Raw genomic sequence first — 26,214 nt, forward strand, 5'->3', positions numbered from 1 at the left:
AGGGGGCAGGTAGATGGCGCAGTGAATAGAGCACCCACCCTGGAGTCAGGAGGACCTGAGTTCAAATCCAACCTCAGACACTTAATACTTGCTAGCTGTGTGATCTTGGGCAAGTCACATAATCCCAATGACCCTGCCTTCCCCCCCTCCAAAAAAGACAAAAAAAATTTGTTTTAAATGAAATAATGATACAAAAGAGATCTTACCCTTAAAAGGACGTTTATACACACACACACACAAATAGAAGATAATGGGGAAAGGAGTGGAAGAGGCACTGAAAATTGAGAGAATCATGAAAAGCCTCTTGGAGAAAGGGATATCTGAGTTGAGTTTTGAAAGAAACTATAAGTAAAACATAAGGAGAGGCTCACAAGCTCAGTCATCTACAGTTTTTCTCACCTCAGCCTCAAATCCAGTCATTTGCTGAGTCTTGATAAAATCTAAGACCACTCTTTGCCTCCCCACTAACATGTAGCATATAAACCTTTTGCTACATTTGCCTTTCATCTCCCCTTTCCATGATGGCCTCCCTCCCACTCTCCTCCTTTTTATGCATCACTCAAAGCCAGATTCACATCTTACATGGCATGCCTTTAATTGAGGCTTCTCAGATCCTCCCCTCCTGTAATGTCTTTTCTGCCTCCAATTAACGATTTTCTAGTCTCTTTCTACCTCACCATAAAAATTTGTTTTTTATCCCCTGATTATTGATCTCATAACATGTATTATAGTTACTGTATCTACATTTTTTTTCTTTCATTTTTTCTAAGTTTTTTAATGGCAGAGACTATTATAGTTCCTCTAAACTTTCTCTCCTAGTCACTTAGCCTGGTTGTCTTATACATTTGTATGGCCCATCTTAGTAAATGTTTGCATTTACTAAATAGCTCCTGTACTAGGTGTGGGCAATATTGAAAAGTAGTCTAGTGAAGTTATTGTATTTCCAGCCCTTATCTCTTCTCCCCATCCTCCCTTCCCAGGGGTCCCACCCCTCCCAGCTCAAAAAAAGGAAAAAAATAAAAACTGAACATCATCAGATCTGTTTATTCTCTTATCATATCAGAAGGAGAAGCACAGGCTGATCAAGTGGACACTTTTTCTGAACAAAGCCTGTTTTCATTTAAGTTCTTAGAAATGAGTTTGATTGTTTTGTTTGTCACAGATTCATTTAACTGTACTTTCGCATTCCTAAAGAACCCCCTTCGCTCGGAATAACCCTTCATGTTTTCCCCTAACTTTGACTAGAGATCTTTTGCAAAGAGTTATTTCTTTATTATATATGTGTCTGTACATAGTATATATGTTTTATATTATGTATAATTCCCTGGTGAGAGGAAACTACTTCTATCGATGTGTATAAGCAACTGTTGTCCAGGATCACGTGGGCAGTGTGTATCACTGGTGGGCGTCTTCTGACTCTTAAACAGATTCCACTGTGCCATAGATACCTTTCTATAGAGTAGGATAGTGAAAGGGAGAAATGTACCACAACATAGGAAAAATAGAGGATGAATTATAGTCAGCCAGTCAGTAGACATTCACTAAGCACCTTCGATATGCCAGGCACTGTACTTTGTGCTGAGGCTAGAGAAAAGAGGCAACAAGACAAGTCCCTACACTTAAGGAGCTCATGTTCTAATGGGAGGAGACAGTAAGCAAACAGATATGTACAAACAAGCTATATATGGTGTGAATAGGAAATAATTAAAATAGGGAAGGCACTGGAATTAAGAGGGGTTTGGAAAGGCTTCTATAGAAGATGGGATTTTAAGGAAACCAGTAGGCAGATATGAGGAGGGAAAGCATCCCAGACATGGGGGACAACCAGAGAAAATGCCTGGGGCCCCAGGATGGAATGTCTTGAATGTCTTGCTGGTGAAACAGCAGGGAAACCATTGCCACTGGATAGAAGAGTATTTGTTGGAATGAAAGGACTAGAAAAGGAGGAGTGGGCTAGTTTATAAAAGGCTTTGAATGTTAAACAGGATTTTGTATTTAATCCTAGAGGTGATAGGGAGCCACTAAAGTTTATTGGTTTGGGGCATAATGAATTTGGACCTGCACTTTAGGAAAATCACTTTGGTGACTGTATGGAGGCTAGATTGGAGTGGAGAGAGACTTGAGGCAGGCAGACACACTATCAGGCTATTGCAGTAGTCCAGGCATGAGATGATGAGCATCTGTACCAGAGTGGTAGCAGTATCAGAGGAGAGACGGGAACATAGTCGAGCTATATTGCAAAAGTGAAGGCAATATTTTGGGTATGGAGGCTCAGAATTGGTGAGGAGTTGGGAATAACACCTAGGTTCCAAGCTTGAGGGCCCAGGAAAATGGTATTGCCCGCTATAATAATAGGGAAGGTAGGATGTGGGGAGGATTTGGGGGAAAGAGAATGAGTTTGGTTTTGGATATGTTTAGTTTAAGATGTCTCCTGGACATCCAGTTCAAGATATCTAAAAGACAATTGGTGATATGAGATGGGAAGTCAGCAGAGAGATTAGGGTAGGATAGGTAGATTTGAAAATCATCAACAAAGAAATAATAATTAAATCCATGATAGATGACCAAGTTAATTAGTATAAAAGGAGAAGAGAACGTCTGTCTTATGAGAATCAACCTTCCTAGACTCAAACAAGCTCAGTAAACTCATTACCTAGTTGGCTATATGGTGATAAAGTTTTTGGTAATAGCATCTTTGAACAAGTACTTAATTATAGAAGGATAGTTTTTTGTGTCGGTAGTAGGGATACCTATACCTACAAAAAATTCCCTGAATACTGTACTGGAGGAGTATGAAAGAAGGGATTTTTTTCGCCTCCGATACCCAGTGTCTTAATTTTGTTTTGTAAGCAATAGGATCTTAATGAAATGTTTAATTTTGTCTTGACTCTGATGTCTTATGTTTATGTCCCTACTTCTGTCCCAAAGTCTTGAATGTTTTAAAGGAGTATTAAAGCATTCAGTTATGTTATTTAATAGAAATCTCTCCATGGGGTTGTCAGACTAGCACCTTACATTCAACATGTTCAAAACTAAATTCATTCTCATTTCCCCAAAATCTACTTTTCTTCCTGACTCCCTATTCATGTTAATATTTTCTCTCTCTTAGCACCCTCCTATCTATAGAACAATGATAGTAATACTTACGTTTAAATAGTGTTCTAAGGCTTTCAAAGCACTTTACATGTTTATCTCATTTGTTTCTAGCTGTTCTTCTTGTTGACTTCATCAGTTCCTATGAATTTAATTATTATCCCTATGTAAATGACTCAAATTTATATGTTTAAACATGTACTTCTACTGTTTCTCCACTATTTTTTCTGGGTTCCATTACACATCACCAACTGAAAAGTCAGCATTTCAAATTTATCATCCTGTCAATATTTCAAATTCATTATATCCAAAACAACTCACCTTTCCCTCCAAACTCATCCCTCTAACCAAATTTCCCTATTTCCCTATGGTTGAGAGTATCACCATTCTTTTAGCCACCCAGGTTCATAACCTTGGTATTATATTCTCACCTCTTGATTCTCCTCCTCTCCACTATCTAGTTATTTGCCAATCTTACAGAGATATGTAACTCAAACAAATAAGTAAAGGATTTGTACCTGCCCTCAAAGAGATTGCAATCTAATGGGGGAAGACAATACACAAAAGGAAACTATTCTGTGTGTGGCACAGAGTAGATGCTTTAATAAATGTTTGTTGATTGTTTTTAATCACTTCCAGATTAATCTTCCTAATGTGTTCATCTGACTATGTAACTCTCCTACTCAAAAAAACAAAATTCACTTCCTTACTACCCACAATCCGACTTTAACCTATCTTTTTGGCCTAACTTGACAACCATAACCCAAATAAGACTTCACCAGACAAATAAATAACCTCTCCCTCTGTGTTCTTGTGCTCTGATACTTCTGGGATGGCCCTTTCCAGTCCTTCCCTCTTTTTGTCTTTCCCTGTTACAGTCTCTCATTTCAGGACCTAGCTTGAATTCTACATCCTTCAGAAACACCCCTGTGTATCCAACTAGTGATTTTCCTTCCACTGAAGTTTTATATTAATGTACATGTGTGTACATAGGTTCCTATGAACTTGTAGCCTATTTTGTACTATGTGTTCTCTGGTCAATCAGCATGCATTTAGTAAATGCATGTCTAATATTCATAGATTCTCTCTATTACTAGACTTCTTCAGCAAATATCTATTAAATGCCTACTGTACACATACAGGGTACTATGGTAGCTGTTTGGAATACGAAGATGAAAGCAAAATAGTACATACTCTAAGGACTCATATCATACTACAGGGTGGAGGATGTAATAGATATACAGATAAATCAATATAAATTAATATGAAGAAGTAGACAATATTAATATCTGGGGTGGGAGGGGGACCAATGAGGAAAACCTTGAGAGCTACTGTGGCTTACTGGAAAGAGCACTGGGCTTGGAAGAAGAAGGCCTGACTTTTTCCTCACCATACACGACCTTATGTAAATCACTTCTCTGAGTCTCTGCTTCCTCATTTCTAAAGTTGAAATGCTAACACTTGGTCTTTCTACAGAATGAGAGACAGTGCCTTATAATATCTGAGACCCTGCAGTGGAGTCAAGGAGACCTGAGTTCAGGTCTGCCTCTGATACATATGTGCAGTGTGACAGCAGGCGAACCATTTAACCTATCAGTAGCCTATCTTTTCCCTCCATGTCTTTGCACAGATTGTTCCCTGTGTCTGGAATGTAACCCCCTTCTCACCTTTTATCTTCTACAATTGATAGATTCCTTTCAAGTACAACCAGGGTGCTACTACTGTAGGAAGCCATTCTTGATCCCCACTCTATGGATCATCATCTCTGGATCACAGATGTAGAGATGGAAGGGACTTGAAAGCCTATCTAATATAACCTTCTCATTTTACAGATGAGGAAACTGAGGACCTGGTAGGTTAAGTGATGTGTTTAACATCACTCAGTCAAACATTTATTAAGTGCCTACTGTGTGCCAGGCACTGTGCTAAGCACTTGGAATACACAGAAAGGCAAAAGGCAGGGAGCTTACTCAAGGGGCTTCTATGCTAATGGGAGAGACAGCATACAAAGCACGCTGCTATGTACAGAATAAATAGGAAGTAATTTAAAGACAGAATGCACCAGATTTAGGAGGGATTGGGGAAATTTTCTAGTAAAAGGTGAGGTTCTAGTTGGCACTTAGAGGAAGCCACAGAAATCAGTAGGCTAAGGTGAGGATGGAGAGCATTCCAGGCACAGGTGCCAACCAGAAAAAATGCAAAGGATCAAGTGTGTTGTTCGTATGACATATGCAGGAGGCCAGTGTCATTGTATCCAAGAGAACGTGTATCAAGGAGTAAGGTATAAGAAGACTATGGGAGGCTAGCTTATGAAAGGCTTTGAATGTCAAACAGCATTTTGTGTTTGCTTCCAGAAGCGTTAAAGAGCCACAGGAGTTTATTGAATGGAAGTGACATGGTGAGACCTTGAACTTCAGTGGCTGAACCTTACTACTCTTGTCATAAGAATTGAAAGTGGGATTTGAACCTATGTCCTCAGACTCTAGAGCTGATTTTCTTTCCATTATATACTATTCCCTTTTGAAATTACTCTCTATGTACTGGATGTGCTGTATCTCATTGGTGGAATGTAAACTCCCCAAGAGCCATAATTATTTTGTGGTTGACTTTGAAACCCTAATGCCCAGCACAATGTCCTATACTTCTTAGGCACTTAAATGTTGGCTGAATTGAACAGTTGAACGCTGCTCAATTGCACTTTGCCCTACCTGAGGCCAGAGTTAAGATGTCCTGAGTGATTATGTTGACTGGATTGCTAAAATAGTAATGCTGAGCTATAGTGAAGCAGCAAATGAGATCGTGCTTTTAGAGTCCTTTTGTTATCTATCATTTAAAAAAAAAATTGTCAGTGTTGGAAAGGAACTTTGTAAAATCTACAGAAACACCAGTTAAGTTTAATGTATCTCCTACCCCATTCCTTCCTGCATCTCTCTTCTTTTCCTTTATAAGAAACTTTTTACTTGATTTTTTTTATTAGGCCATTAGTACAGTGTCAGAAATTTAGCATCTTTTGTCACTGAGTAACATTTCAGTTCAGTTGCTCTTGAGATTTTTTTTAACAAGCTTTTTCTTTTTTCCTTTTGATAGTTGGACAAGTAAAATTTGATCCACCCTTAAGGAAGGAAACAGAGCCACATCATGAGCTGGTAAATAATATAAGCTGTGATTGTTAATTCTGATGATGTTTTTATTTTGTTTAATCTTTGTGACATACCAATCAATGCTGTTTCTCTCCCCCTACCCTCCCCAAAAAAAGTGTTGGTAATATTTATTTAAAGCATTTGGGAACTATAAGGTAAGCAAGCAGTTTCAAAAATTGTCAAATTTGTTAATAAGATTATCAATTATTATAGGTCATCTGGACCCATACATCAGTAATAAACTAGTGGAATAACTTTAATGGTAATTTTAATATTCTTTGTTTAAACTTTTTTTTTTTAAGTTGACCCTTTTATTTTATTTTCCTGTTCATATGTTTCAATTTTTGTGACTGGATTTTCTTGTGTACATTAGGGTATATTTTTCTAACTTCCCAAGGGTTTAAATTAGAATGTTGTCCCAGTAAAGAACACATTTTCAAAGGCCAATTTATGAAACTTTAATGTAGTACAAAATACAATGACAGTACTCAATTTAATTCAGTTCTTAAAGTAAACCAAACTTAATGACCTATTTTCTTGTCTTTACTCAGACATGCTGGCTCTGTGACCATGAACGAGTTACTTAACCTTAATGCCTCCAATCAGTTTTTAAATGCAACTGTTAATTTCAGGCCAGTTACTGATTTTTGAAGAGTTTCTTTAACAGTAGTTCCTTACACAGATGAAATCACAGATCCTGTAAAAAAAAAATAGCTTTAGAGTTCAAGTTTTCTTTCCTAAGATATTTAATAATGTGAGATACATTCTTAAAAGGGAAATTACTTAAAATAATTCACAACATTTGTGCTATAGTATGGGGGGAGTTGAAATTTTAACTTTTTAACATTATTGCTCCTTGAGAAAATCATTACTTCCAGTAAAGCTTTGTGTGTCCAGTTTGGAAATCTATCTTAAATCTAGCTAATTTTTTTCCTTGTTATAGTAGTGACAGAAATATGAGGATCAAGGAATTATAAAGACTAAAGGGGCAAATTTCTTATTAATATTTAAACCTACTTGGTCAATTTTTTTTTTTTTAAACCAACAGATGGAATCTTCAACTTTCTCATGGAAATTGTCTGATTTAGTACATAATCCAGGGAAGCTTAAAGAAAAATTCGTTTATGATAGCTAGGAAGAATAAGTAGAGGTAGAAATACTGAGAAAATCGAAATGAAATTGACAAATGCTAATTGTGTTTTGTTAAGGCAGCTTTTGTTCATTTTGCTTTTCCCTACCCCCCTAAATTGTCATTATGTGTATTCAAACCCTAAACTAAGATTTTAATATTTTCATGCAAAGTTTATTGTAAATGCTTTTTCTGAAGCACTTTAATATAATATTACTTTGCATTTGCCTTAACAAAATTATGTTGGCAGGACTTACCCCCTTGTGAAAATTTCCCTTTGTGTATTTGTGGCTTTTGTTCTAAGTGTAAATAACCTGGGTTTCTTGGTCTCTGTCTGCTAAACAGCCCGACAGTGACGATTTTTTGGACAGTTCAGAAGAAATATACTACACTGCAAGATCTAATCTGGTATTTCTCATCTTCTGATTTTCTTTGTCAGCGTTGGTTTTGTCTTATGTTTTCTTTACAAAGCACTTACATTTTGTCTGGTTGCATCATGTTAATTATTTTTAGTAGTTTATTTTGTTTAGCATTAGCTAACTACCATATATTAAAGACTAGTAATTTTTGCTGAACCAGAAATAATTTTTTTTCTCCGGATATATTGTTATTGTTTTTATGAAGACTCTCAGTATTTACTGTAATATTTATTGTTTGTACTCAAACACAGAAGTTAATTTGGCAACAGTTATATATTTTCCTTTTGGATGTCTCTTTACTGTTTTAATGCAGTGTTTTTCACATACTTAAAAGATATTTTTTAGAAAATTAGCTTTTAAAAAATTAATCACTGTGGATATATTTTTAAAAGAAGAATTACTGGGCCATGCTTAATTTTCTTAGGCCAGCACTTTGTATTATCCTACACTTGTCATCCCTGAAACCATTGGTAGTTAAAGCATCTAAGCATTTAAAGAAGGTAATTAGAAGTTGAATGTGACTGAATGTGGTAACAGATACCAAACTAAATTTAAAGTCTTTTACCTCTGTCCTTAACCCACCTGCAAAAAATGATGTCTTATTCCAAGGTCCCATTATTTGGGTGCTTTTTTTATGTGTCTTTTGGACCCAAAAGATAATTTTCATGAATGCAGTTCAGTTTAACGAGTATTTATTGAGGACTTTACATATACTTTGACTATGCTAGGTATTGTAAGGAATTCTATGGCATATCTCTTTGACCTTCAGAGTCCTCTGTGGAAAACAGAACTGAAACATATGGACATTTGGCATAGCACAGAGTCTACCAGCCAGCAGTATAGGAGTCAGAAAGAAAGATAAGGGTGGGCCAGAGAAGCAGGGTTGGCATCTTGAAAGAGTTAAAACTTTATCCAATTGTTGAATTTTAGTGATTTAATAAAATTTCAGAATGGAAGGGATATATCTAATCCAAACTTATTCTCTTGAGGTTTAGGAAACTTTAGAGAGTTCTTTTTTTTTTTTTTTAAGATAAAGAAATCAGCACAACTAGTCAATACATTGAGTCTGAAAGCATGTGCAATGTGTACACCTCTGGACCTTTCACCTCCACAGAGGTGGCCAGGGGGTGTCCTCTCATATCTTTGGTCATTCATATCCCACATAATCTCTGTACTTTCATTACATTTACTTTTGATTCTTTAATGTGTAGTTCTTTTCCATTTGTGTTGTGGTTACTGTATATATTATTTATGCACACCTATATGCTAACAAATTTGAGAACACAAAAGAGAGGATTACTTCCAAAAATATAAAATACTCAAACTATCAGAAGACCAGAAAGAAATGTTTAATAATTCAGTTTCAGAAAAACATATAGATACATCTCTAAAGGAACTACTAAAGGAAACATCAGAATTTTTTCAAACTTTTTAGAATTTTTAAGTATTCTATTAAATTTTTAAAGAACATTTAATATTTATACTTCATATTATTCTCAGAAATTAAGAAAGAAAGCATCCTACCAGAGTCCTTTTATCCATCATTAAATTGAAAAGATATATTGCATGTAACCCTTACCTGGTACTACCTTTTCCTAAGTTTGCCTTTTAACATTTACCTAGTAAGTATTATAACATATTTAATCACTATTGAATGCCTTCCACATAAAAGACATGGCACATGAAAGTTTATTCTTCTAAATCATTGAATAATGCCAAATTTAAGTATGGTATTATTTAGACTAAGTTGTTATAAAATTAATATAAGGTAATCAATCTTTTATGTCTACTTATTCAGGAAAAACTAATTTTGGAGTTTCACAGAATGTTCTGAAATTTTACACCTTATAAAACATTTAGGCTACTAAATTTCATTTTTAAAAGTGGAAATAGAAAATCCTCACCACACTCTAGTAGTCCAATACTACTTGATCAATTCATCTTTTGATTCATGCAGTTTTCTGACATTGTTAAAAATTCAGTGTTTCACTGTGACATAATTCAACCATTAAGTTCACTTCTAACAGCCTGTGATTCAAGTTGTTTTTGTCTTAATTAGCCTTCTATAGCAAATCTTATGACATTTTTCTCTGTCAAATTGCATGTTTATCTTTTCTTTGACTATCCTGAGGACATCCTTATTCAAGCCCTGCTTTTCTCTCATATTGTAGTAGAACATTTTTTAGCCTTACTATAACTGTTTTCCTTTACGGTTGGAATGTTTTTGCTAAAATATTTGTTTCATATTTTCGACCTTTTTACCTTAATACATGTAGACTTTTACTTAATTCTGGAAGATTTCTACATCTGTCCTGGCCCACATGTTGTTAGAAGGTACTCCATCGGGCAGTCAGTTTTTTTCAGCCATAGAACTCAGAAAGCCCATCAACTAATGCATAGGCCTTGTGTTGTGCATTATGGAGGAAATATCTGTACCAATGAGATTGTGAATCCTTGAAATATTATTTAAATGAATTACTATCTTAAAGAATTTCAAGGTTGTTTTATTTTTTTACTTAACTCCAAATAAATATTCCACTGTTCTTTTCATTAAATTATTAGCTTCAGATTCTTTATCTAAAAAAATACTTTTAAAAAATCTTAAGATTATGCTGAATATAGTATTATCACCATCATGGGCTATTGTATCCTAGTTTCACATATCTCTGTCATGTTTATTTTTTCTTTACTGTGTCTGTGAAATGCTGTCTAAGTGAAGTGGCAAACCAAGTGATTATTAATATATGAACATTTTATGTTTAGCTTGCTTTTAATGTTTGGCCCATTTTGTAGATTTCTTTGTATCTAAACCTGACTTTGGAACCACCCATAAAAATCTGTTTGCTGGTATATGCTTCTTTCCACTCATTCCAAGTTCTGCTGAATTACTTACAAAATCCCACTTAAGTGATTTCAAATCTGCTTTTTTCCTCCTTTCCTAGAGGATTGCTAACCTCATTTGGTAATTTTTTTTTTTGGCTGCCATTAAATTTTTGTTTGTTTTTGATGTAATTAGGTGATCCTACCACAGTTCTTAGTAAAAATTGGCTTGCTTGGTATTTGTGCAACAGAAATTATTGCTTTATCCTGTATCGTTTTTGTCTATTTCTGTCATATGTGAAAAGACTACAGTCTTGGGGTTATGATGACTAGCTAACTTAGAGATGAAAATTCTTAGGGAATTTTGCCATTTTTGTCATTCACGTTATCCTGGTAGGTAGGTCTTCATTATCTCTAGAATTGTATCCATAGTAATTAGGCTTTCTCATGGTAATAATACTAATATAAAGAAAATTTTTAAAGAAAATTATAACAACTAGTAAATAAATAGTACCAAAAGGTAAAGGGCTAAGGAAAAGTTAACATGAGAACTTCTGAATACCACATGCAATTAAAATTCTTTTTTTATTGTATGCAAGCACTGGGATAACATTTTGATTTTATCCTTTCAAGAAATATCATTATAATAAGTAAAATGGATTGTTTTTCATTGTAATTTCATATGAACTTTATAACTTTTTAACTATGAAATGTTATTTTCTCATATTTTCTCTCTGGTAATAAATTACATTATTATGTATAGTAGACCCACCCCCACCCTTGGCAAAAAAAAGAAAAGGAAACATTTAAACTTTGTCTAAAGTAGTATCTTTGTTTTCAGTTTCACTAAAAACTTTTTGACAGATTTCAGAAAACAGATTTTATAGAGATTTTTCACTTCTGTGAAATGTAAAAATAAATTATCCTAGCTGTATCCCTGGACTTAAGAGCATTTGTGGTAGAAAATTGTATTTATATATCCTGCTAGGTCAAAATATCAAAATTTATAGAACAAGAAAATTAATATAGACAAGTTTGTGCCACCCTGAAAAAGAACTATAAATTCATTTTTAAACCACCATAAATGCATATTTCCTAAGGAAAATAAAAGGTTAAATATTCAACTCTATGTTATAACATTTTGGAAATATAATGTAAATAAGCTGTAGGCTTTTTCTGTGGGAGAAGGCATCTTTTGACATTCCTTCCATGGTCATAAAAACCTTTTTTTTTTGTTCCTCAGCAAATGCTTAGGTTTGAATTGTTTGATTTTCACTCTTCCACAGCTCTGATACTTGTAATCCACAAAGATGTAGCCAGGGTGGCTTACACTGATATTTTCAGTATCACTAATGCCAGGCATAAATCTTTTGAGCACTAAGAGGATGTCTGTACTATGTATTTAGCCTAATAGTAGATAGCAATATACTTCTGATTTTAAGTTATGGAATGTTTTAAGAATAATTGAAAAATTAAGTTTTAGTGTTCAGTTCCCATTAGAAATTAGTTTACTCCTATAAAACATCGAAAAACTAAGCCTTTTATATGAGACTTTGGTTTTATATAAGTTTACAAATTTGTTTCAAAGGCACAGCTTATTTCTTTTTTTTTTTTTACCCAAGGAAAATAAAGCAGAATGTGATAGAAAAGCACATTTATGTTTTATCTTACAAACCCAACCAAAGCTGTTCATAGTTGCTGTGCTCTGTCATAATTCCTAGTTAATTGTAACTTGGTCTTAAATGCAGTTTTTAAAACAATTTCATTTTTAGTTGTTTTAGTGGTCAGGTTTAGACATGGAATTATATTTAAATGGCAATTGTTTGTGTAGTCTAAGCACTCTAAGATAGAAATAAGTTTAAAGTATAACTGCAGATTCTTAGTTCTTTTATTACATGTCTTTAAATATATTACAGCTGTAAAAAATATAAGCAATACAGAATTCTTTTTATTTGTAATTTCATTCTTTTGATATAATGTATAATTGATTGAGTTTTGGTTTTTCTAAGATTTTCTCATCTTACCAAGTATTTTACTTTGTAAAATTAGGATCTTCAACTAGAATATGGACAAGGACACCAGAGCAGTTATTTTTTAGGTGGAAATAAGTAAGTAAAGTTTTTATTAACTCAAAATTGAGAATTATTTAAATTATCTTTACTGTTTTAATCATATCAAAGTTATAATTATTCTGTAGCAGAGTGTTTTTAAGTTTTATTTTGTACAAATAATAATAATGACAGTTTTTTTATATATAGGTGGTTCAGTTCAATATTTTTAGAAAATGTTACCTCATAAAATGACCAGCCCCTCACTATTATAAAGTGAAATGCAAAATTCCATTTTAAACTGAATATAAATAAGTGACAATTCTTTCCATTTAGTCTTCAGGCTATAATATTTTTTTTTATTCCACGATTGAACTCTGAAGCATGTGACTTAACCTAACAACTAGAATTTTATTGAGACATTGTAGTTTAAAGACAGGTCAGAGGAAAAAAAGTGTGATGGTAAAATTCCATTTCATCTAATAATAACTAACTGCCTTGGACAGATTCTACAATATACCACATTTCAAACCATAAAGGAGCATGATTATCAGTTGTTGTTTTATATGTCTTTTGTATCAGTCAAAAAAATGTTGTTGTGTTAAACTCTAGAAACTGAGGACCCAAAATCTGTATAAATACTAAAGATTTTCAATAATACTGTTTTAAAAATCTTTTTAAACCTAATTGACTCCATTCTTTTAACAGATTCCATTAATTCTTGATGTTTTCATTATGTTCATTATTTTGGTGCCTTTTTTGGAGATAGTGTACAATTTTAATTCATACTTATGTTTGGTTTATCCATCGAAGAATTATTAAAATGATTTCTCTTCTGTATATTTAGTCTGTTTCAAAATCTAAGAAAAATCTCATTTAAGTTACCCTTTAAAAGTTTTTTCTGAGTCAGATTTATGTTGTTTGTATGTGTACATTTTCCCATTTCTTTCCTAGAACATTTTTCCCTTTTAAAATGTCTTCTTTGTAAGTCGTATCTTGAAACAACTTGAAGAGCATTTTATAATCATTTGTGTTACTTTTGTTCCTTTAATTTCCAGAAGGCAGCATCATTTTAAGTTTTTTTAAGCATATAATACTGGGGGGAAAAGCCATGGCCTTAGAAATAAAAGACCTGGGTTTGATTCCCAACTCTGAAACTTAATAGCCAAGAACCTCTCCAAACTTCTGTTTCCTCCTCCGTAAAATAGGGATTATAATATTTGGACTGTCTACCCCACAGAGCCAGCCTAAGAAAGTGCTTTTCAAACCTTAAAACACTTAAATTTTTTTTTTATTCTTATACTCATTCACAAACATATCGGGTATGTACTTTGATTCATTGTTTTCTAGCTTGTATAAACTGCTGGAAAGAGACAAGAAATACTCCATCCAGCCTTTTGAATGTCTCCTCTAAAAGGAGTAGTTATTATTTTCAAGAATATTATGTTTTTCATATATAAATGTATTTTTAGCCCATTTGATGCTGTTCTTCAGTAATTGTTAAAATTCCTGACTCAAGTTGAATTCCACAAACTACATTTCCCTAGTTGTATAATTTGTAAATTACAAATATTCATCTTTCATGGAAGTGAATTAAATTTAAACAGTTAAGATCTCAGTTGTCAAGATGTTCAATCTTTAGTTCATATTAATACCCAAAAAATTTTAAATTAAAAAACAATTTAGTCCTGAGATTTAATATTATGCATCATTTCCCCCATTTCTGTGTTTTAAAATAGATAGTTGGAAAGTGGCTTCTGAATATTAATAGCTTTATTGGACTCTAAATACTAAAAATCATGCCTTGATTAAAGATTACTTAATTGTGAGATTGACATCTTTCCCAATATAGACATCAGTTCTCTGGAACACTAACTTTAATCCTTTTAATCTGCCTGGTTACTCAATTAACTTTAATTTAAACATAATTTTTTATTAAATATTCCAAATTATTCTGTTAAGATATTTCTTAAATTACCAAATATATTAAAAATGTACTCTATGAAAATCAGATGCAGTTGATATTTCTAGTTGTTTTTATCTTGTTGGAAATTAGATAAGTCATATCTACTATCATATATAAAACCCAAGAATTTCTGGGTTTCTCATGGCTTGGTCTAAATTTGAGGTTGCCCTTTTGAGCAAATCACACAAACATCAATTAAGGACAAATAGTTTTACAAAATTGTTTAATTCACCTTCTCTGTTTTAATAACTAATGTACAAAATATTTTTTTAAAAAACCTTACAGAAGAATAGAAAAATGCAATATCAACAAATGACCTGTTGCCTTTAATTAAGAAAGGTGACTTTCCACTGTCTTATTGTGCTAATTAAAATTATTTACAGTGTAATTTATTTTGACTAGGCAAAAAAAATGTTAATTTTCACAACCTTCCATTTTTTGATTAATTGGATCACTGCTTAAGGAATTGTACTCTATATAACGATTCACTGGCAAGGTAGGTTGGCCAAAAGTTGTGCCTTTTGGCTGTGTTTTGTGTACAGGTATATTCCATACATGTGACATGAGCATGGATGTAGCACTCCCCTATTGTATTTACTTGTGTCTGCTTTGTTCCTGTGACTGGGAAGTGTTTTAAAACTGAGAAGTGTCTCCTGTTCTCTCCATAGGTATTCAGGCAGACAGATTTCCACTTGTGGGTGTCTACCTCTTCTACACCAGGCAGGAAGTACCTAATTAGAACTACAGTGTAGTTATTTTTGTTTCTCTTTTTCACAGAGAAAGCAGAAGTACTCTTAACTTCCTAGAAGTAATGAAATTGTTCTTTCCATGCATATCATCTTTGGCATTTTATCCTTGAAATGGATAGAATTAACTTCCTCTGGCCCCTTAAAGTCTTACTAAAGTTTTAATTTTGAGAGCCAAACCCCACATAAAATGTGTGTGTATTTTAAGAAAAGAAAAAAAAAGATAAATTATTAAATCCGGTGATTCTCTAAAAGTCTTTTCTGTTATTGGAAGCAAAATTAACTTGAAGTCCTTTTAGGTGATTGAGGGGAATGATGTTATTTTGACACTGGTTTAGGGTAGAGGTACATTTACCTAGTTTCAAAGGACTGGTACTCTCATGTGCCAATCTCCAGTCATCAGGGCCACAATTTCTTTCCTTACTTAATTTCATTTCTTTTTAATTTGTGAGCCTTGTTTCTCAGCTTCCTGACTTTTGAATTAAATGAACTACCCAATTAAATCTAGATGAAATAAGTGCTTTAATGTACTTTGATGCTTTAAGGGGTTATATGTATTTAATTACTTCTTTGCTTTACTTTTTGTCCAAAATTCCGGAATCAGAGCTTTCCAGATAAAATTTTGGTAGGCAAAATATGTCTAAAATAAGTAAAAATTAATAATGAAAAGAATCTCAAATAATTGCCTGCTTCGTTCTACTATCCTGTCATTCCTCATGCTCACAGACTATGGAATATGCCAGCAAACAGTTTATTAGTCTTGACAATGGATCACTCTCTCACATCATAGACTTCTTTTAATCAGCCATTTGATGATCACCAAGCAGTTATTAAGCACCTGCCATGTGCCAGGCGCTGTACTAAGTGCTAAGGGTACAAAGAAAGGTAAAAGACAATCCTTGCCCTCCAGGAGTTAACGGAACCCAGAAGTCATGACTTCCCCACCCGGTGGAGGGACGGTGTCCAGGCCTTAGCATTTTTAAAAATGACAATTTGTAAGATTTCACACAACTTTTTATTGATCCTTTTTGTCCTGCTCTTAGAGGACTGGCAACATGAGAGAAGATTATAGTACTCTGACTCCTGTCTCTCTCTCCCATCCTCAGTCATAAGCATTGGCAATAATTCTAAGTGTTTACTGGAAAAATTTAAACCTATATTTTTTATTTCCCTTATTAATATTTTAAGATTCTAAGATAGAAATCCTCCCCTCTCTTCTACTAATTATCTCTTGCCTGAAAGTCTGTCATATCCATAAGTAAGAAAATATGAATTAATGTCCCCAGAACAAGTTGGTTTTTTTTATTTATAGATGTCAGATTTTTCAAACAGGTAGGGCTGTGTATTGAATAAGGCACTACACTTGAAATGAGGAAGACAGATTCAAATACTACTTCATATGCTTCAATAACTGTAGACCGGCACATATAACTTAACTTTATATGAATTGGTTAGCTCCCTACATCTTAACTGAGTTGCTTTGTACTTGGAGGAGGGAATTTCTAGACTGGAAATTACCCATTCTTACATTATCATAGCTTCTTTGCATATTCTTGTACAGACTTCAGTGACTTAATATTTAATCTGAAAAAGTAAATGCTCCTTCATGGATACTAACCTAATCAGAAACTCCTTGTACTAACTATAGTATTGAAGAGCTTTGTGAATTAGGAAAATCAGCTTACATTCAGTATCTCAGTTTGTTCTCTTACAAAGTAGAAACAACTAAGGCTTGAAACTCAGAAGTTTATCTGTATCACCTGTAACACATTACTTTACCTATTGAAAATGTTAGTTAGCTGCTACTTTGGTTTACTCATCTGTAAAAGAAAGAGTCCCTTCTAAGATCCTATTCTTAAACATGGTTCAATGACTTTTTACATTTTATGAACGCTATCATTAAACAGATGAAGCATAAGGTCACTAAAATATATTGTAACTTGGCTCCAACCTCTCTTTCCAGCTTTATTATACATTAGCCTCCACACACTCAGAGTTACAGCAATATTGGCCTTTTTTTGTTCTTTCTCTCATGACACCACATTCTCTCATTTCTACACCTTTGCAGAGATTGTCTCCCTTGTCTGCAGTTCACTCCCTCGTCACCCTCATTCTTTAACTCTTTCCTAGCTCCTTTCAGAGCTCAATTGAAGCTTCACCTGCCTTGTACATCAAAAGCCTTTTCTAATTGGCCTTTTTCTCTCCACCAAAAAAATTACCTTGTTATCTGTTTTAAGTATATTGTATATGCTTACATGTGAATATGTTGTCTTGTTGATAAAATGTAAATTCCACAAGAGCCGAGACTGCTTCATTTCTGTCTCCACTGCTCGGCATCTAGTGCAGGCCTGCACACCCTGCAGCCCATGGACCACTTACAGCTCTGGGCAGCTTGTGGCATGCCAGAGGATTTCTTGTACATACAAAGAATGTTTTCCTCTACATTTTTCATGGACTCCAAAAATCCTTTGGTGTTCCACAAGTGGCCCAAGGGATGTAAGTGGGCCACAGGTTGTACAGGCCTAATCTAGTAGGAGTTTATTTAACACTTTAGAGAAAACATATTTGCCATGATAATCTCTGTCCCATCAATTTTAGGAAGCGTATTTGGTTTATTATAGAAGAGATGGATATTTACTCATTTCACCCTCAACCTGAGTCCTTGACCTTTTGTGTTCTGGACCCCTTTGGCAGTCAAGTGAAACCTGTGGAGTCTTGTCAGAATAAAGTTTTTAAATGCATAAAATAAAATATATAGGATTACATTGTAAAACTATAATGAACTAAAGTTATAAAAAAAATTTTTTTAAACAAATTCAAGGATCCTAGGTTAAGAATCCTTGCAATAGAGGATCTTGTAGTGAGAATTAAGTGGTCCTTGGAAGGCTTTACTTTTCCTATCCCTCTCCTGGCAATAAAAAAAATCTTTGACCTGGGCCTAAATGTAGTATCCTTCCATTTGGTCTAATTCAGGCTCAAACTCCCCAAAGTGTAAATTTGTTTGCCAGTACACCCCTGGAGAACAGTTTTTACAGGTAAGTAACTTTGTCTTCTGTGAAAGCAAAGTGCTGCTACATTCATGTATTCACATCACATGCATGCATGCTTTTGCAGAGAGGTCCAACATGTTTCATTTTGTAGGATTGTCTGAGAGCATGACTTTTGAAAAATGTTATATTCCTTTTTTTTTTTTTTTGAGAAATAAAATATTAGTAGATCAACTTTTTTCTCATTTATCAGTCTTGAAAATCCTTGAATATAAACCTGAAATTTTTTTGTCATTCTTAACTGTGACTTTCCATAGTAAATGTCTTCTTTTTAAACTGATGGGGTTTTTTTTCATTGAGTATTAAGATCCCTTTATTTTACTTATTTATGATGTTTAAAGTTGTCAGGCAAAATTATTGGTGATCTATCACTAAATGTTGTTTCAGTGCTTAGAGAGGATAAATGCATCAATCTTTTTTATAGTGTATTCTTGAAATTGTTTAAACATATAAATAATGCTATTTTTGTACATCTCAAATGATAAAAGTTTAAGTTTTATTCTTCTGCTTGTATATATTTATCAAATGTTTTTATTTTGATTTTCAAAGGAGTCTTTTGAAATCTGTTGAAGAAGAATTGCATCAGAGGTAATTTTCATCTGTATTAATCTTTTTTTTGGAGGGAGGAAGACAAGGCAATTGGGGTTAAGTGACTTACCCAACATCATAAAGCTAGTAAGTGTGTCACATGTCTGTGGCTGGATTTGAACTTGGGTCCTCCTGACTTGAGGGCCAGTGCTATATTCACTGTACCACCTAGTTGCCCCATCCTGTACTATTTTTTTAAATTGTGTACACTTATCCCTGTTCCTAATAATTTCAATTTGCCTCTTCTCTCCCCCCTCGCCCCCCCGCAAAAAGCAACAAAATTGAGTTTTTTCTAAGCTAAGCCTAAGCAAGAAAGAGGAAAATTCTTAACAGAAGTAGCCATTCCTATACATTATAGAATTTCTCTCCCAATCAGTTAAGGCCTTTCAGCCATTTTATTTTTCTAATTTCTGTAGGGGACATGTGGCACATTTAGAAGATGAGGAAGGAGATGATGATGAATCTAAACAGTAAGTACTTAGAGTTTATCTTTTATGCCATTCACAGTGAGAAGAAAAGATTTCATATTGATTTTAGATTATATATAACACTATAGTTTTCAAAGTAATCAGTAGTCTTGGATTGTACCACTGTTTCTTTCTTTGCCTTTCTCCATAATTGTTGATTGCTCACATTTTTAAAAAAAGCTTTTCATTAAAATTTTCCCATTGATCTCAGTTGCTGATTTAGTAGCTTTATTCTCTTCAGTAAGGTTATTATTAGTTTAGCTTTTGTTATTAAAAATGATTCAGTTGGACAAACATCTATTAAGGACCTACTTTATGTAGAATGAGAGAGCAAGAAAAGATAGAGCAAACACTTGAAAAAGGCAGCTTAGCATTACAGGTCCTGTCTGTCTGCCAGCTGGATTATCATAGGTAGGTAAGTGAACTTCTCGAGTTTCTACTTAGCTCTCATAGGACTAAAGGTTATGGACAAGTTGCTTGATTCATGAACATCAGACATAATTCATAGCCAGTCTCACATTCATAACCTTTCCATTTTGATAGATCCTTTGAGAATCCTTGAAGAACCTAGGGCAAGCTTCATGCCATGAGAAGACAAAACAGGGCCTTAGGTCCCTTCTCACTTGAAAATTCCATAGAATTCAATATTGTTTAAAAGAAATTAAGTACCTGTTATGTTTATGGCACAATTTTAGATGATATTATTAAATTAAGCTTTTTTAATAAAATAAATTGTCATGGTAAAAATATATATTTCATATCTCTCAAGCACTTCAATTGAACCCAGATAAGTTCTTCATCCTTGTTCTGTCATGTGTCATCAAATTTTTGGTTAATTTTTCATGTTGACTAATTACCCTTCAACAGTAACAAATGGAAAGTAATTTTCTTTTCCAATTTTAATTAAATATAATATCTAAAAATTATGAAAGCATATCTGCTCCACAGATTTCAAACTGACATTTTCATTCAGTAGTAGATTTGTAAAAATTGTCAGGATCTGACAAAAGTATGCATCTACTTATTTCTACTGTGATTTTAAAATGAAAAATTTGGACTATTCCTTTAAGCTTGAAAAAAATATCTAGTGATATTTCACTTCTAAAACTTAATATTAGAGTTCTAATTTTACAATTTACTATTTTTAGTTCAACTATGAAAGCAAAGGTTCCACCTCCTTTACCACCAAAGGTAAGTTTATTTTCCTTATCAAATTTTGGAGATACTTTTTTTTCTCTTTTTTTATTTTTTAGTTTACATCATTCATTTCCACAAGATTTTGAGCTACAAATTTTCTTCTCAATTTTCCCTACCCACCACCCCAAAACAGCATTCCCACTGAATATCCCCTCCCCCAATCTGCTCTCCCATATCTTCCCCCATGCCCCCTTCAGCTTTCCAGTAGGGCACGGTGGATCTCTATGCCCCAGTGCCTATATATCTCACTTCCCAGTTACATGTAAAATATTAATAATAATATGTATATTTTTAAACATTTGATTTTAATACTTTGGATTCCAGATTCTTTCCCTTCCTCCCTTGTCACCCACCTTCACTGGGAAGATAAGCAATTCAATATAGGTTGTACATGAGTAGCTATGCAAAACATTTCTATAGTGGATATTGTGGAAGTCTGACTATATTTCCCTCTATCCTATCCCACCCCCTACTTGTTTTATTCTGTACTTTGATCCTTTCCCTTTTCAAAAGTGGGTGCTTCTAACTTCCCTCCCCGCCAGCCTTCCCTCCCTTCCATTATCCCCCTCTCTTCCCCTTCCCCCCTACATTCCTGTAGGGTGAGATACACTATTTAGTGTGTATGTCATTCCCTCCCTAAGCCAATTTCAATGCGAATAAGGTTGACTCATTCCCTTTTGCCTTCCTGTTCTTCCCCTCCATTGTTACAGTTTTCCCTTGCCTCTTTTATATGAGGTAATTTACCCCATTCTGTCTCTCCCCATCTCCTCTCACTATATTCCCCTCTCACTTCTTCATTTCACCTTTTAGGTATCATCCCTCCTATTCAATTGGTCCTGTGCCCTCTGTCTTATGTATACCTGTAGACATATATACACACACTCACATATGTATTTATACGCCCATATACCCTCCTATATAGACATATATATGTATACATATACATACATATATATACATACACACATATAAACATTTGTATTCCCTTCAACTATTCTCATACTGAGAAAAGTTTCATAAGTTACAATTATTGTTTTTCAATGAGGAATATAAAGAGTTCAACTTTGAGAAGTTTACCCTGTTTACTTTCTCAGGCTTCTCTTGCTTCTTGGATCTAAATGTCAGATTTTCTATTCAACTCTGGTTTTTTCATCCAAAATGCTTGAAAGTCTTCTATTCCACTGAATGACCATATTTTTCCCCTGAAACATGATACTCAGTTTTGCTGGGTAGGTGATTCTTGGTTTTAATACTAGCTCCTTTGACCTAAAGAATATCATATTCCAAGCCCTTCGATCCCTCAATGTAGAAGCTGCCAGGTCCTGAGTTATCCTGATTGTGTTTCCACAATATTTAAATTGTTTCTTCCTGGCTGCTTATAATATTTTCTCCTTGATCTGGGAACTCCAGAACCTGGATATAATATTCCTAGGAGTTTTCTTCTGGGCATCTTTTTCAGGAGGTGATCCATGGACTCTTTCAACTTCTATTTTGCCCTCTGGTTCTAAAACATCAGGTCAATTTTCCTTGAGAATTTCTTGAAGGATGATTTCTAGTTTCTTTTTAAGATCATGACTTTTAGGAAGTCCAATAATTTTTAAATTATCTCTCCTGGATCTATTTTCCAGGTCAGTGGTTTTCCCAGTGAGATATTTCACATTGCCTTCTATTTTTTCATTTGTTTGGATCTGTTTAACAGTATCTTGATTTCTCATAAAGTCACTAGCTTCCATTTGCTCCAATCTAATTCTGAAAGAATGATTCCCTTCAGTGAGCTTTTGAGATTCTTTTTCCATCTGGCAAATTTGGCTTTTTAAGGCATTCTTCTCCTCATTGCCTTTTTGAGACTCTTGCCATCTGAGTTAGTCTATTTTTTAAGGTGTTATTTTCTTCAGTCAGGTGGTTGACTCTCATTTCATAATTTTCTTGCATCATTCTCATTTCTCTTCCCAATTTCTCCTCCACTTCTCTTATTTGAATTTCAAAATCCTTTTTAAGCTCCTTTCTGGCCTGTAACTAGCTCATATTTTTTTGGAAGCTTTTGGTGCAGGAGTTCTGACTTCACTGTCTTCCTCCTGTTCCATTCTTTGATCCTTTTTGTCCCCAAAATAGGAGTGTAAAGTTGGTTTGGCCTATTTGCTTTGTTTCCTTTGCCTGCTCATGTTGCCACTCAATTACTTGACTTTTGGGCTTTTTGCCACAGTGTAGAACTCTGCTACCAGAAACAGGAGCTTTATCCCAAATGCTAGGGTTTTCACAGCTGCTGAAAGTATTAGTTGGGTGCCCTCTCTGAAGTCTCCACACGCTCTGGCAAACTGGTCACACACCCCAGGACCTCCACCTAGACAACAATCCAGATCCAAGTAGGTTGAAGCAAGAGTGATTACCCATCAGACTGGTTTCTTGGTCCCCCTACACTCTGCAGACCAGGAGCTGAAGCTGCCATGTGGCAGCAGCTGCACAGCCACAGTGCTGCTTCTTGCCCCATGGGCAAAGGCCTGAATCACACTCCAAACTACTGGATCCCAAAGTCCACGCTGCATTGACCTCTCACTTTGTCCTTGGCATCTGGGTTGATAATTGTGGAAACCACCACAGCTGCTGGTGATCTGAAGTCCCTCCACCCAGCAGCTGGTCAGGCTGCCCTGGAAGACCTCTTGTTAAATCTGGGCTGGAGTCGGCTCCCAGGCTGCTTGCTGCCGACTTGCTGGGCTGTTCTCAGCGGGAGGTTAGCTTCTCTGTGTCATTTTGTGGGTTCTGTAGCTCCAAAGTTTTTCTAGAGTCATTTTTCACATGAATTGAGGGAGATGGGAGCCAGAGCTGCAAAGAAGTCCTGTTTCTACTCCGCCATCTTGACTCTGCCTGGAGATACTTAAAATAATTCTGATCTACTATTTTCTTTTTTAAATTTAATATTTTTCCCCAATAACATGTAAAAGCAATTTTTAATATTCTTTAAAAACATTTTTTTGACTTCCAAAGTATCTCTCTCCCTCTTCCTTCTACTTCCCTTGTTGAGAAGACAAGTAATCTGATATAGGTTATACATATGCAGTCATGTAAAACATATTTCCATGTTAGTCATGGTATGAAAGAAAAAAAGAGATAAAAAGAAACCAAGAAAAATAAAGTAAAAAATATCATGCTTTGATCTGCATTTAGACTCCATCATTTCTTTTCTGGAAATGGATAGTGCTTTTCATCATAAGTCTTTCAGAATTGTCTTCTATCATTGTATTGCTGAGAAGAGCGAAGTCATTCATAATTGATCATTATATTATATTGCTGTTTTCTTGGTTCTGCTCATTTCACTTTGCATCAGTTCATGTAAGTCTTTTTTGAGTTTTTCTGAGAGCGTTCAGCTCATCATTTCTTATAGCACAATAGAACAGCAGCTTGTTCAATCATTCCCACCCCCACCTATCTCCTTCCCCCTCTTACTTTCCTGTAGGGTAAGATAGATTTCTATATGTCCATTTGAGTGTCTGTGTTATTCCTTCTTTGAGCCAGTTCTGACCAAGAAGCATTCCATGCCACCTTTCCCATCTTCCTCTCCACTATAAAAGCTCTTTTATGTCAGTTAATTTACTCCATTCTGTCTCTTCCATTTCCCCTTCTCCCAGAGCATTCCTCTTTCTCACCCCTTAATTTTATTTTTTTAGATCATCATCCCATCATACTCAACCCATACCTATGCCTTCTGTAGATGTATTCTCCTTCTAACTGCCCTAAATAAGAGAAAGCTTTTAGGAGTTACAAGTATCATTCTGTTATGTAGGCATGTAGAGTTTGATTTTATTAAGACCCTTATGATTTTTCTTTCCTATTTACCTTTTTTATTCTTCTCTTGATTCTTATATTTGAAATTCAGATTTCCTATTCGGCTCTGTTCTTTTCATCAAGAATATTCAAAAGTCTTCTGTTTAGTTGAATGTTCATTCTCCCCCCCCCCCAAAGGATTATATTCCGTTTAGTTGTAGCTCTTTAACCCTCCAGAATATCACATTCCAAGCCCTGTTATTCTTTAATCTAGGAACCTGTTAAATCTTGTGTTTTCCTGATTGTCTCTGATATTTGAGTTGTTTCTTTTTGATAATTTGTAGTATTTTCTCCTTCACTTGGGAGGAATTTGGCTAGAATATTCCTGGAAGTCTTCCAGAAGGTGATCAGCAGATTATTTCAATTTCATTTTATCTTCTGATTCTAGAATATCAGGGCGATTTTCCTTGATTAAGTTCTTGAAAGATGATGTCTAGGTGTTCTATTACTTTCAAAGCTATTTTGAAAGAATCATAGAGCCTAATCACTTTCTTTGATATCTGTGGCATATATAGACAACTTTTCTATGAAGATCTAGAAGTAAGGGTTTTGTTTTTATTGATTGGTTTGCAATTTTATCCTTCAAGGATGTGTTTTATGTATCAAATAAATATATTTTTAAATTGGTGATAAATAGTAATGGACATATAGAAATTGTGAATAATTTAAAACTTCTTATAGATTATAATTTAAACTTTTTAAAATTAGCTTTAGCGAGTGTGAGTGTACACAGGCACTTAGATTTGAATATAAATATGTCTGTATTCAGGGATTGTAAATATAAATAGTGAAAGCCTAACTCCTGGAGGAGTAAAAAAGCTCTCTAGTTTCCTCCTCTGCCCTCTTTCCAACTTTTCTTGCTACTTGTAGATTTGGAAATAGATCTCTTTCATCTCTTGTTAGCACCAACCTTAGACCACGAGCTTCTTGAAGATAGAAACCATTAACATCCAACATAGGATATTGTAGATTTATAGAAAGTATTCAGGAAATAGGGAGAAAAGATATGGAAAAAGAAGGAAAACAACTTAAACCTTCCAGCCAGGGAGAGCTCTAATGCAAAATAAAGATACTGGAGCTATATAGTGGTCATTTGGAGATGCAAGGTTCAAATGGTGTAGAAATAAAATTGACAAGATAAGGCAACTTCTTGGTTATGGAGGGGGAAGTTGAGAAGGAAGGAGAGGTTGGCATGAGGTTGTAAACAGGTAGGTGACTAGAAGGGTTATGATGCCCTGAACAGAAGTAAAAAGTTACAGAGAGGGGCCAGTTTATGGACAAGGATGATCAATGTCATTTAGACATTTTGAGTTTGAGATATGTATGAAAGACATCCAGGTGAAATAATCCAAAAGCAAAGTAGTGCAAAACTGGTAACTGGGAAAGATGTAAGCCGGATATATTGATTTGGAAATCATCTGCATAGACTAGGTCTTTTTAACTTGTCCATGAATTTGGAGGTGTTTTTTTTTTTTTTAAAGCAGTTGGGGTTAAGTAACTTGCTCAGGGTTACACAGCCAGTTATTTTTGTGTGGGTGCCAGAACCAATTACAGGCCTCCTGACGCTGGGGCCAGCGCTCTTACTCACGGAGCCACCTGGCTGCCCCTAAGCAATTGGGATTAAGTAACTTGCTCAAGGTTACAGAATTTGGAGTTTTTTTTAAAGATAATATTTTGTGAATGTATCAGTATAACTGATTTCCTTTGTGATTCTGTATTTTGTTTTATGCATTTA

The 26,214-nt window shown here is 34.5% G+C and overlaps 1 protein-coding gene across 2 annotated transcripts in view; it reads left to right on the forward strand.

The window, feature by feature from the left end:
* LOC138176453 (mitogen-activated protein kinase kinase kinase kinase 3) overlaps nucleotides 1-26,214 on the forward strand; it is a 118,046-nt gene that overhangs the window by 38,924 nt on the left and 52,908 nt on the right. Inside the window, exons 12-17 of one of the 2 annotated variants that reach the window (XM_069107237.1) lie at nucleotides 6,181-6,239; nucleotides 7,708-7,770; nucleotides 12,651-12,709; nucleotides 18,958-18,996; nucleotides 19,413-19,466; nucleotides 20,612-20,654. In XM_069107237.1, the coding sequence (XP_068963338.1) occupies nucleotides 6,181-6,239; nucleotides 7,708-7,770; nucleotides 12,651-12,709; nucleotides 18,958-18,996; nucleotides 19,413-19,466; nucleotides 20,612-20,654 (317 nt within the window). The remainder of the gene's footprint in view (nucleotides 1-6,180; nucleotides 6,240-7,707; nucleotides 7,771-12,650; nucleotides 12,710-18,957; nucleotides 18,997-19,412; nucleotides 19,467-20,611; nucleotides 20,655-26,214) is intronic. The other variant, XM_069107238.1, reaches the window with a different exon arrangement.

The sequence above is a fragment of the Petaurus breviceps genome, unplaced genomic scaffold (assembly GCF_028583685.1).
Source record: "Petaurus breviceps papuanus isolate PSGF00001 unplaced genomic scaffold, PetGlider_PUasm1.0 89393, whole genome shotgun sequence".
NCBI lineage: Eukaryota > Metazoa > Chordata > Mammalia > Diprotodontia > Petauridae > Petaurus > Petaurus breviceps.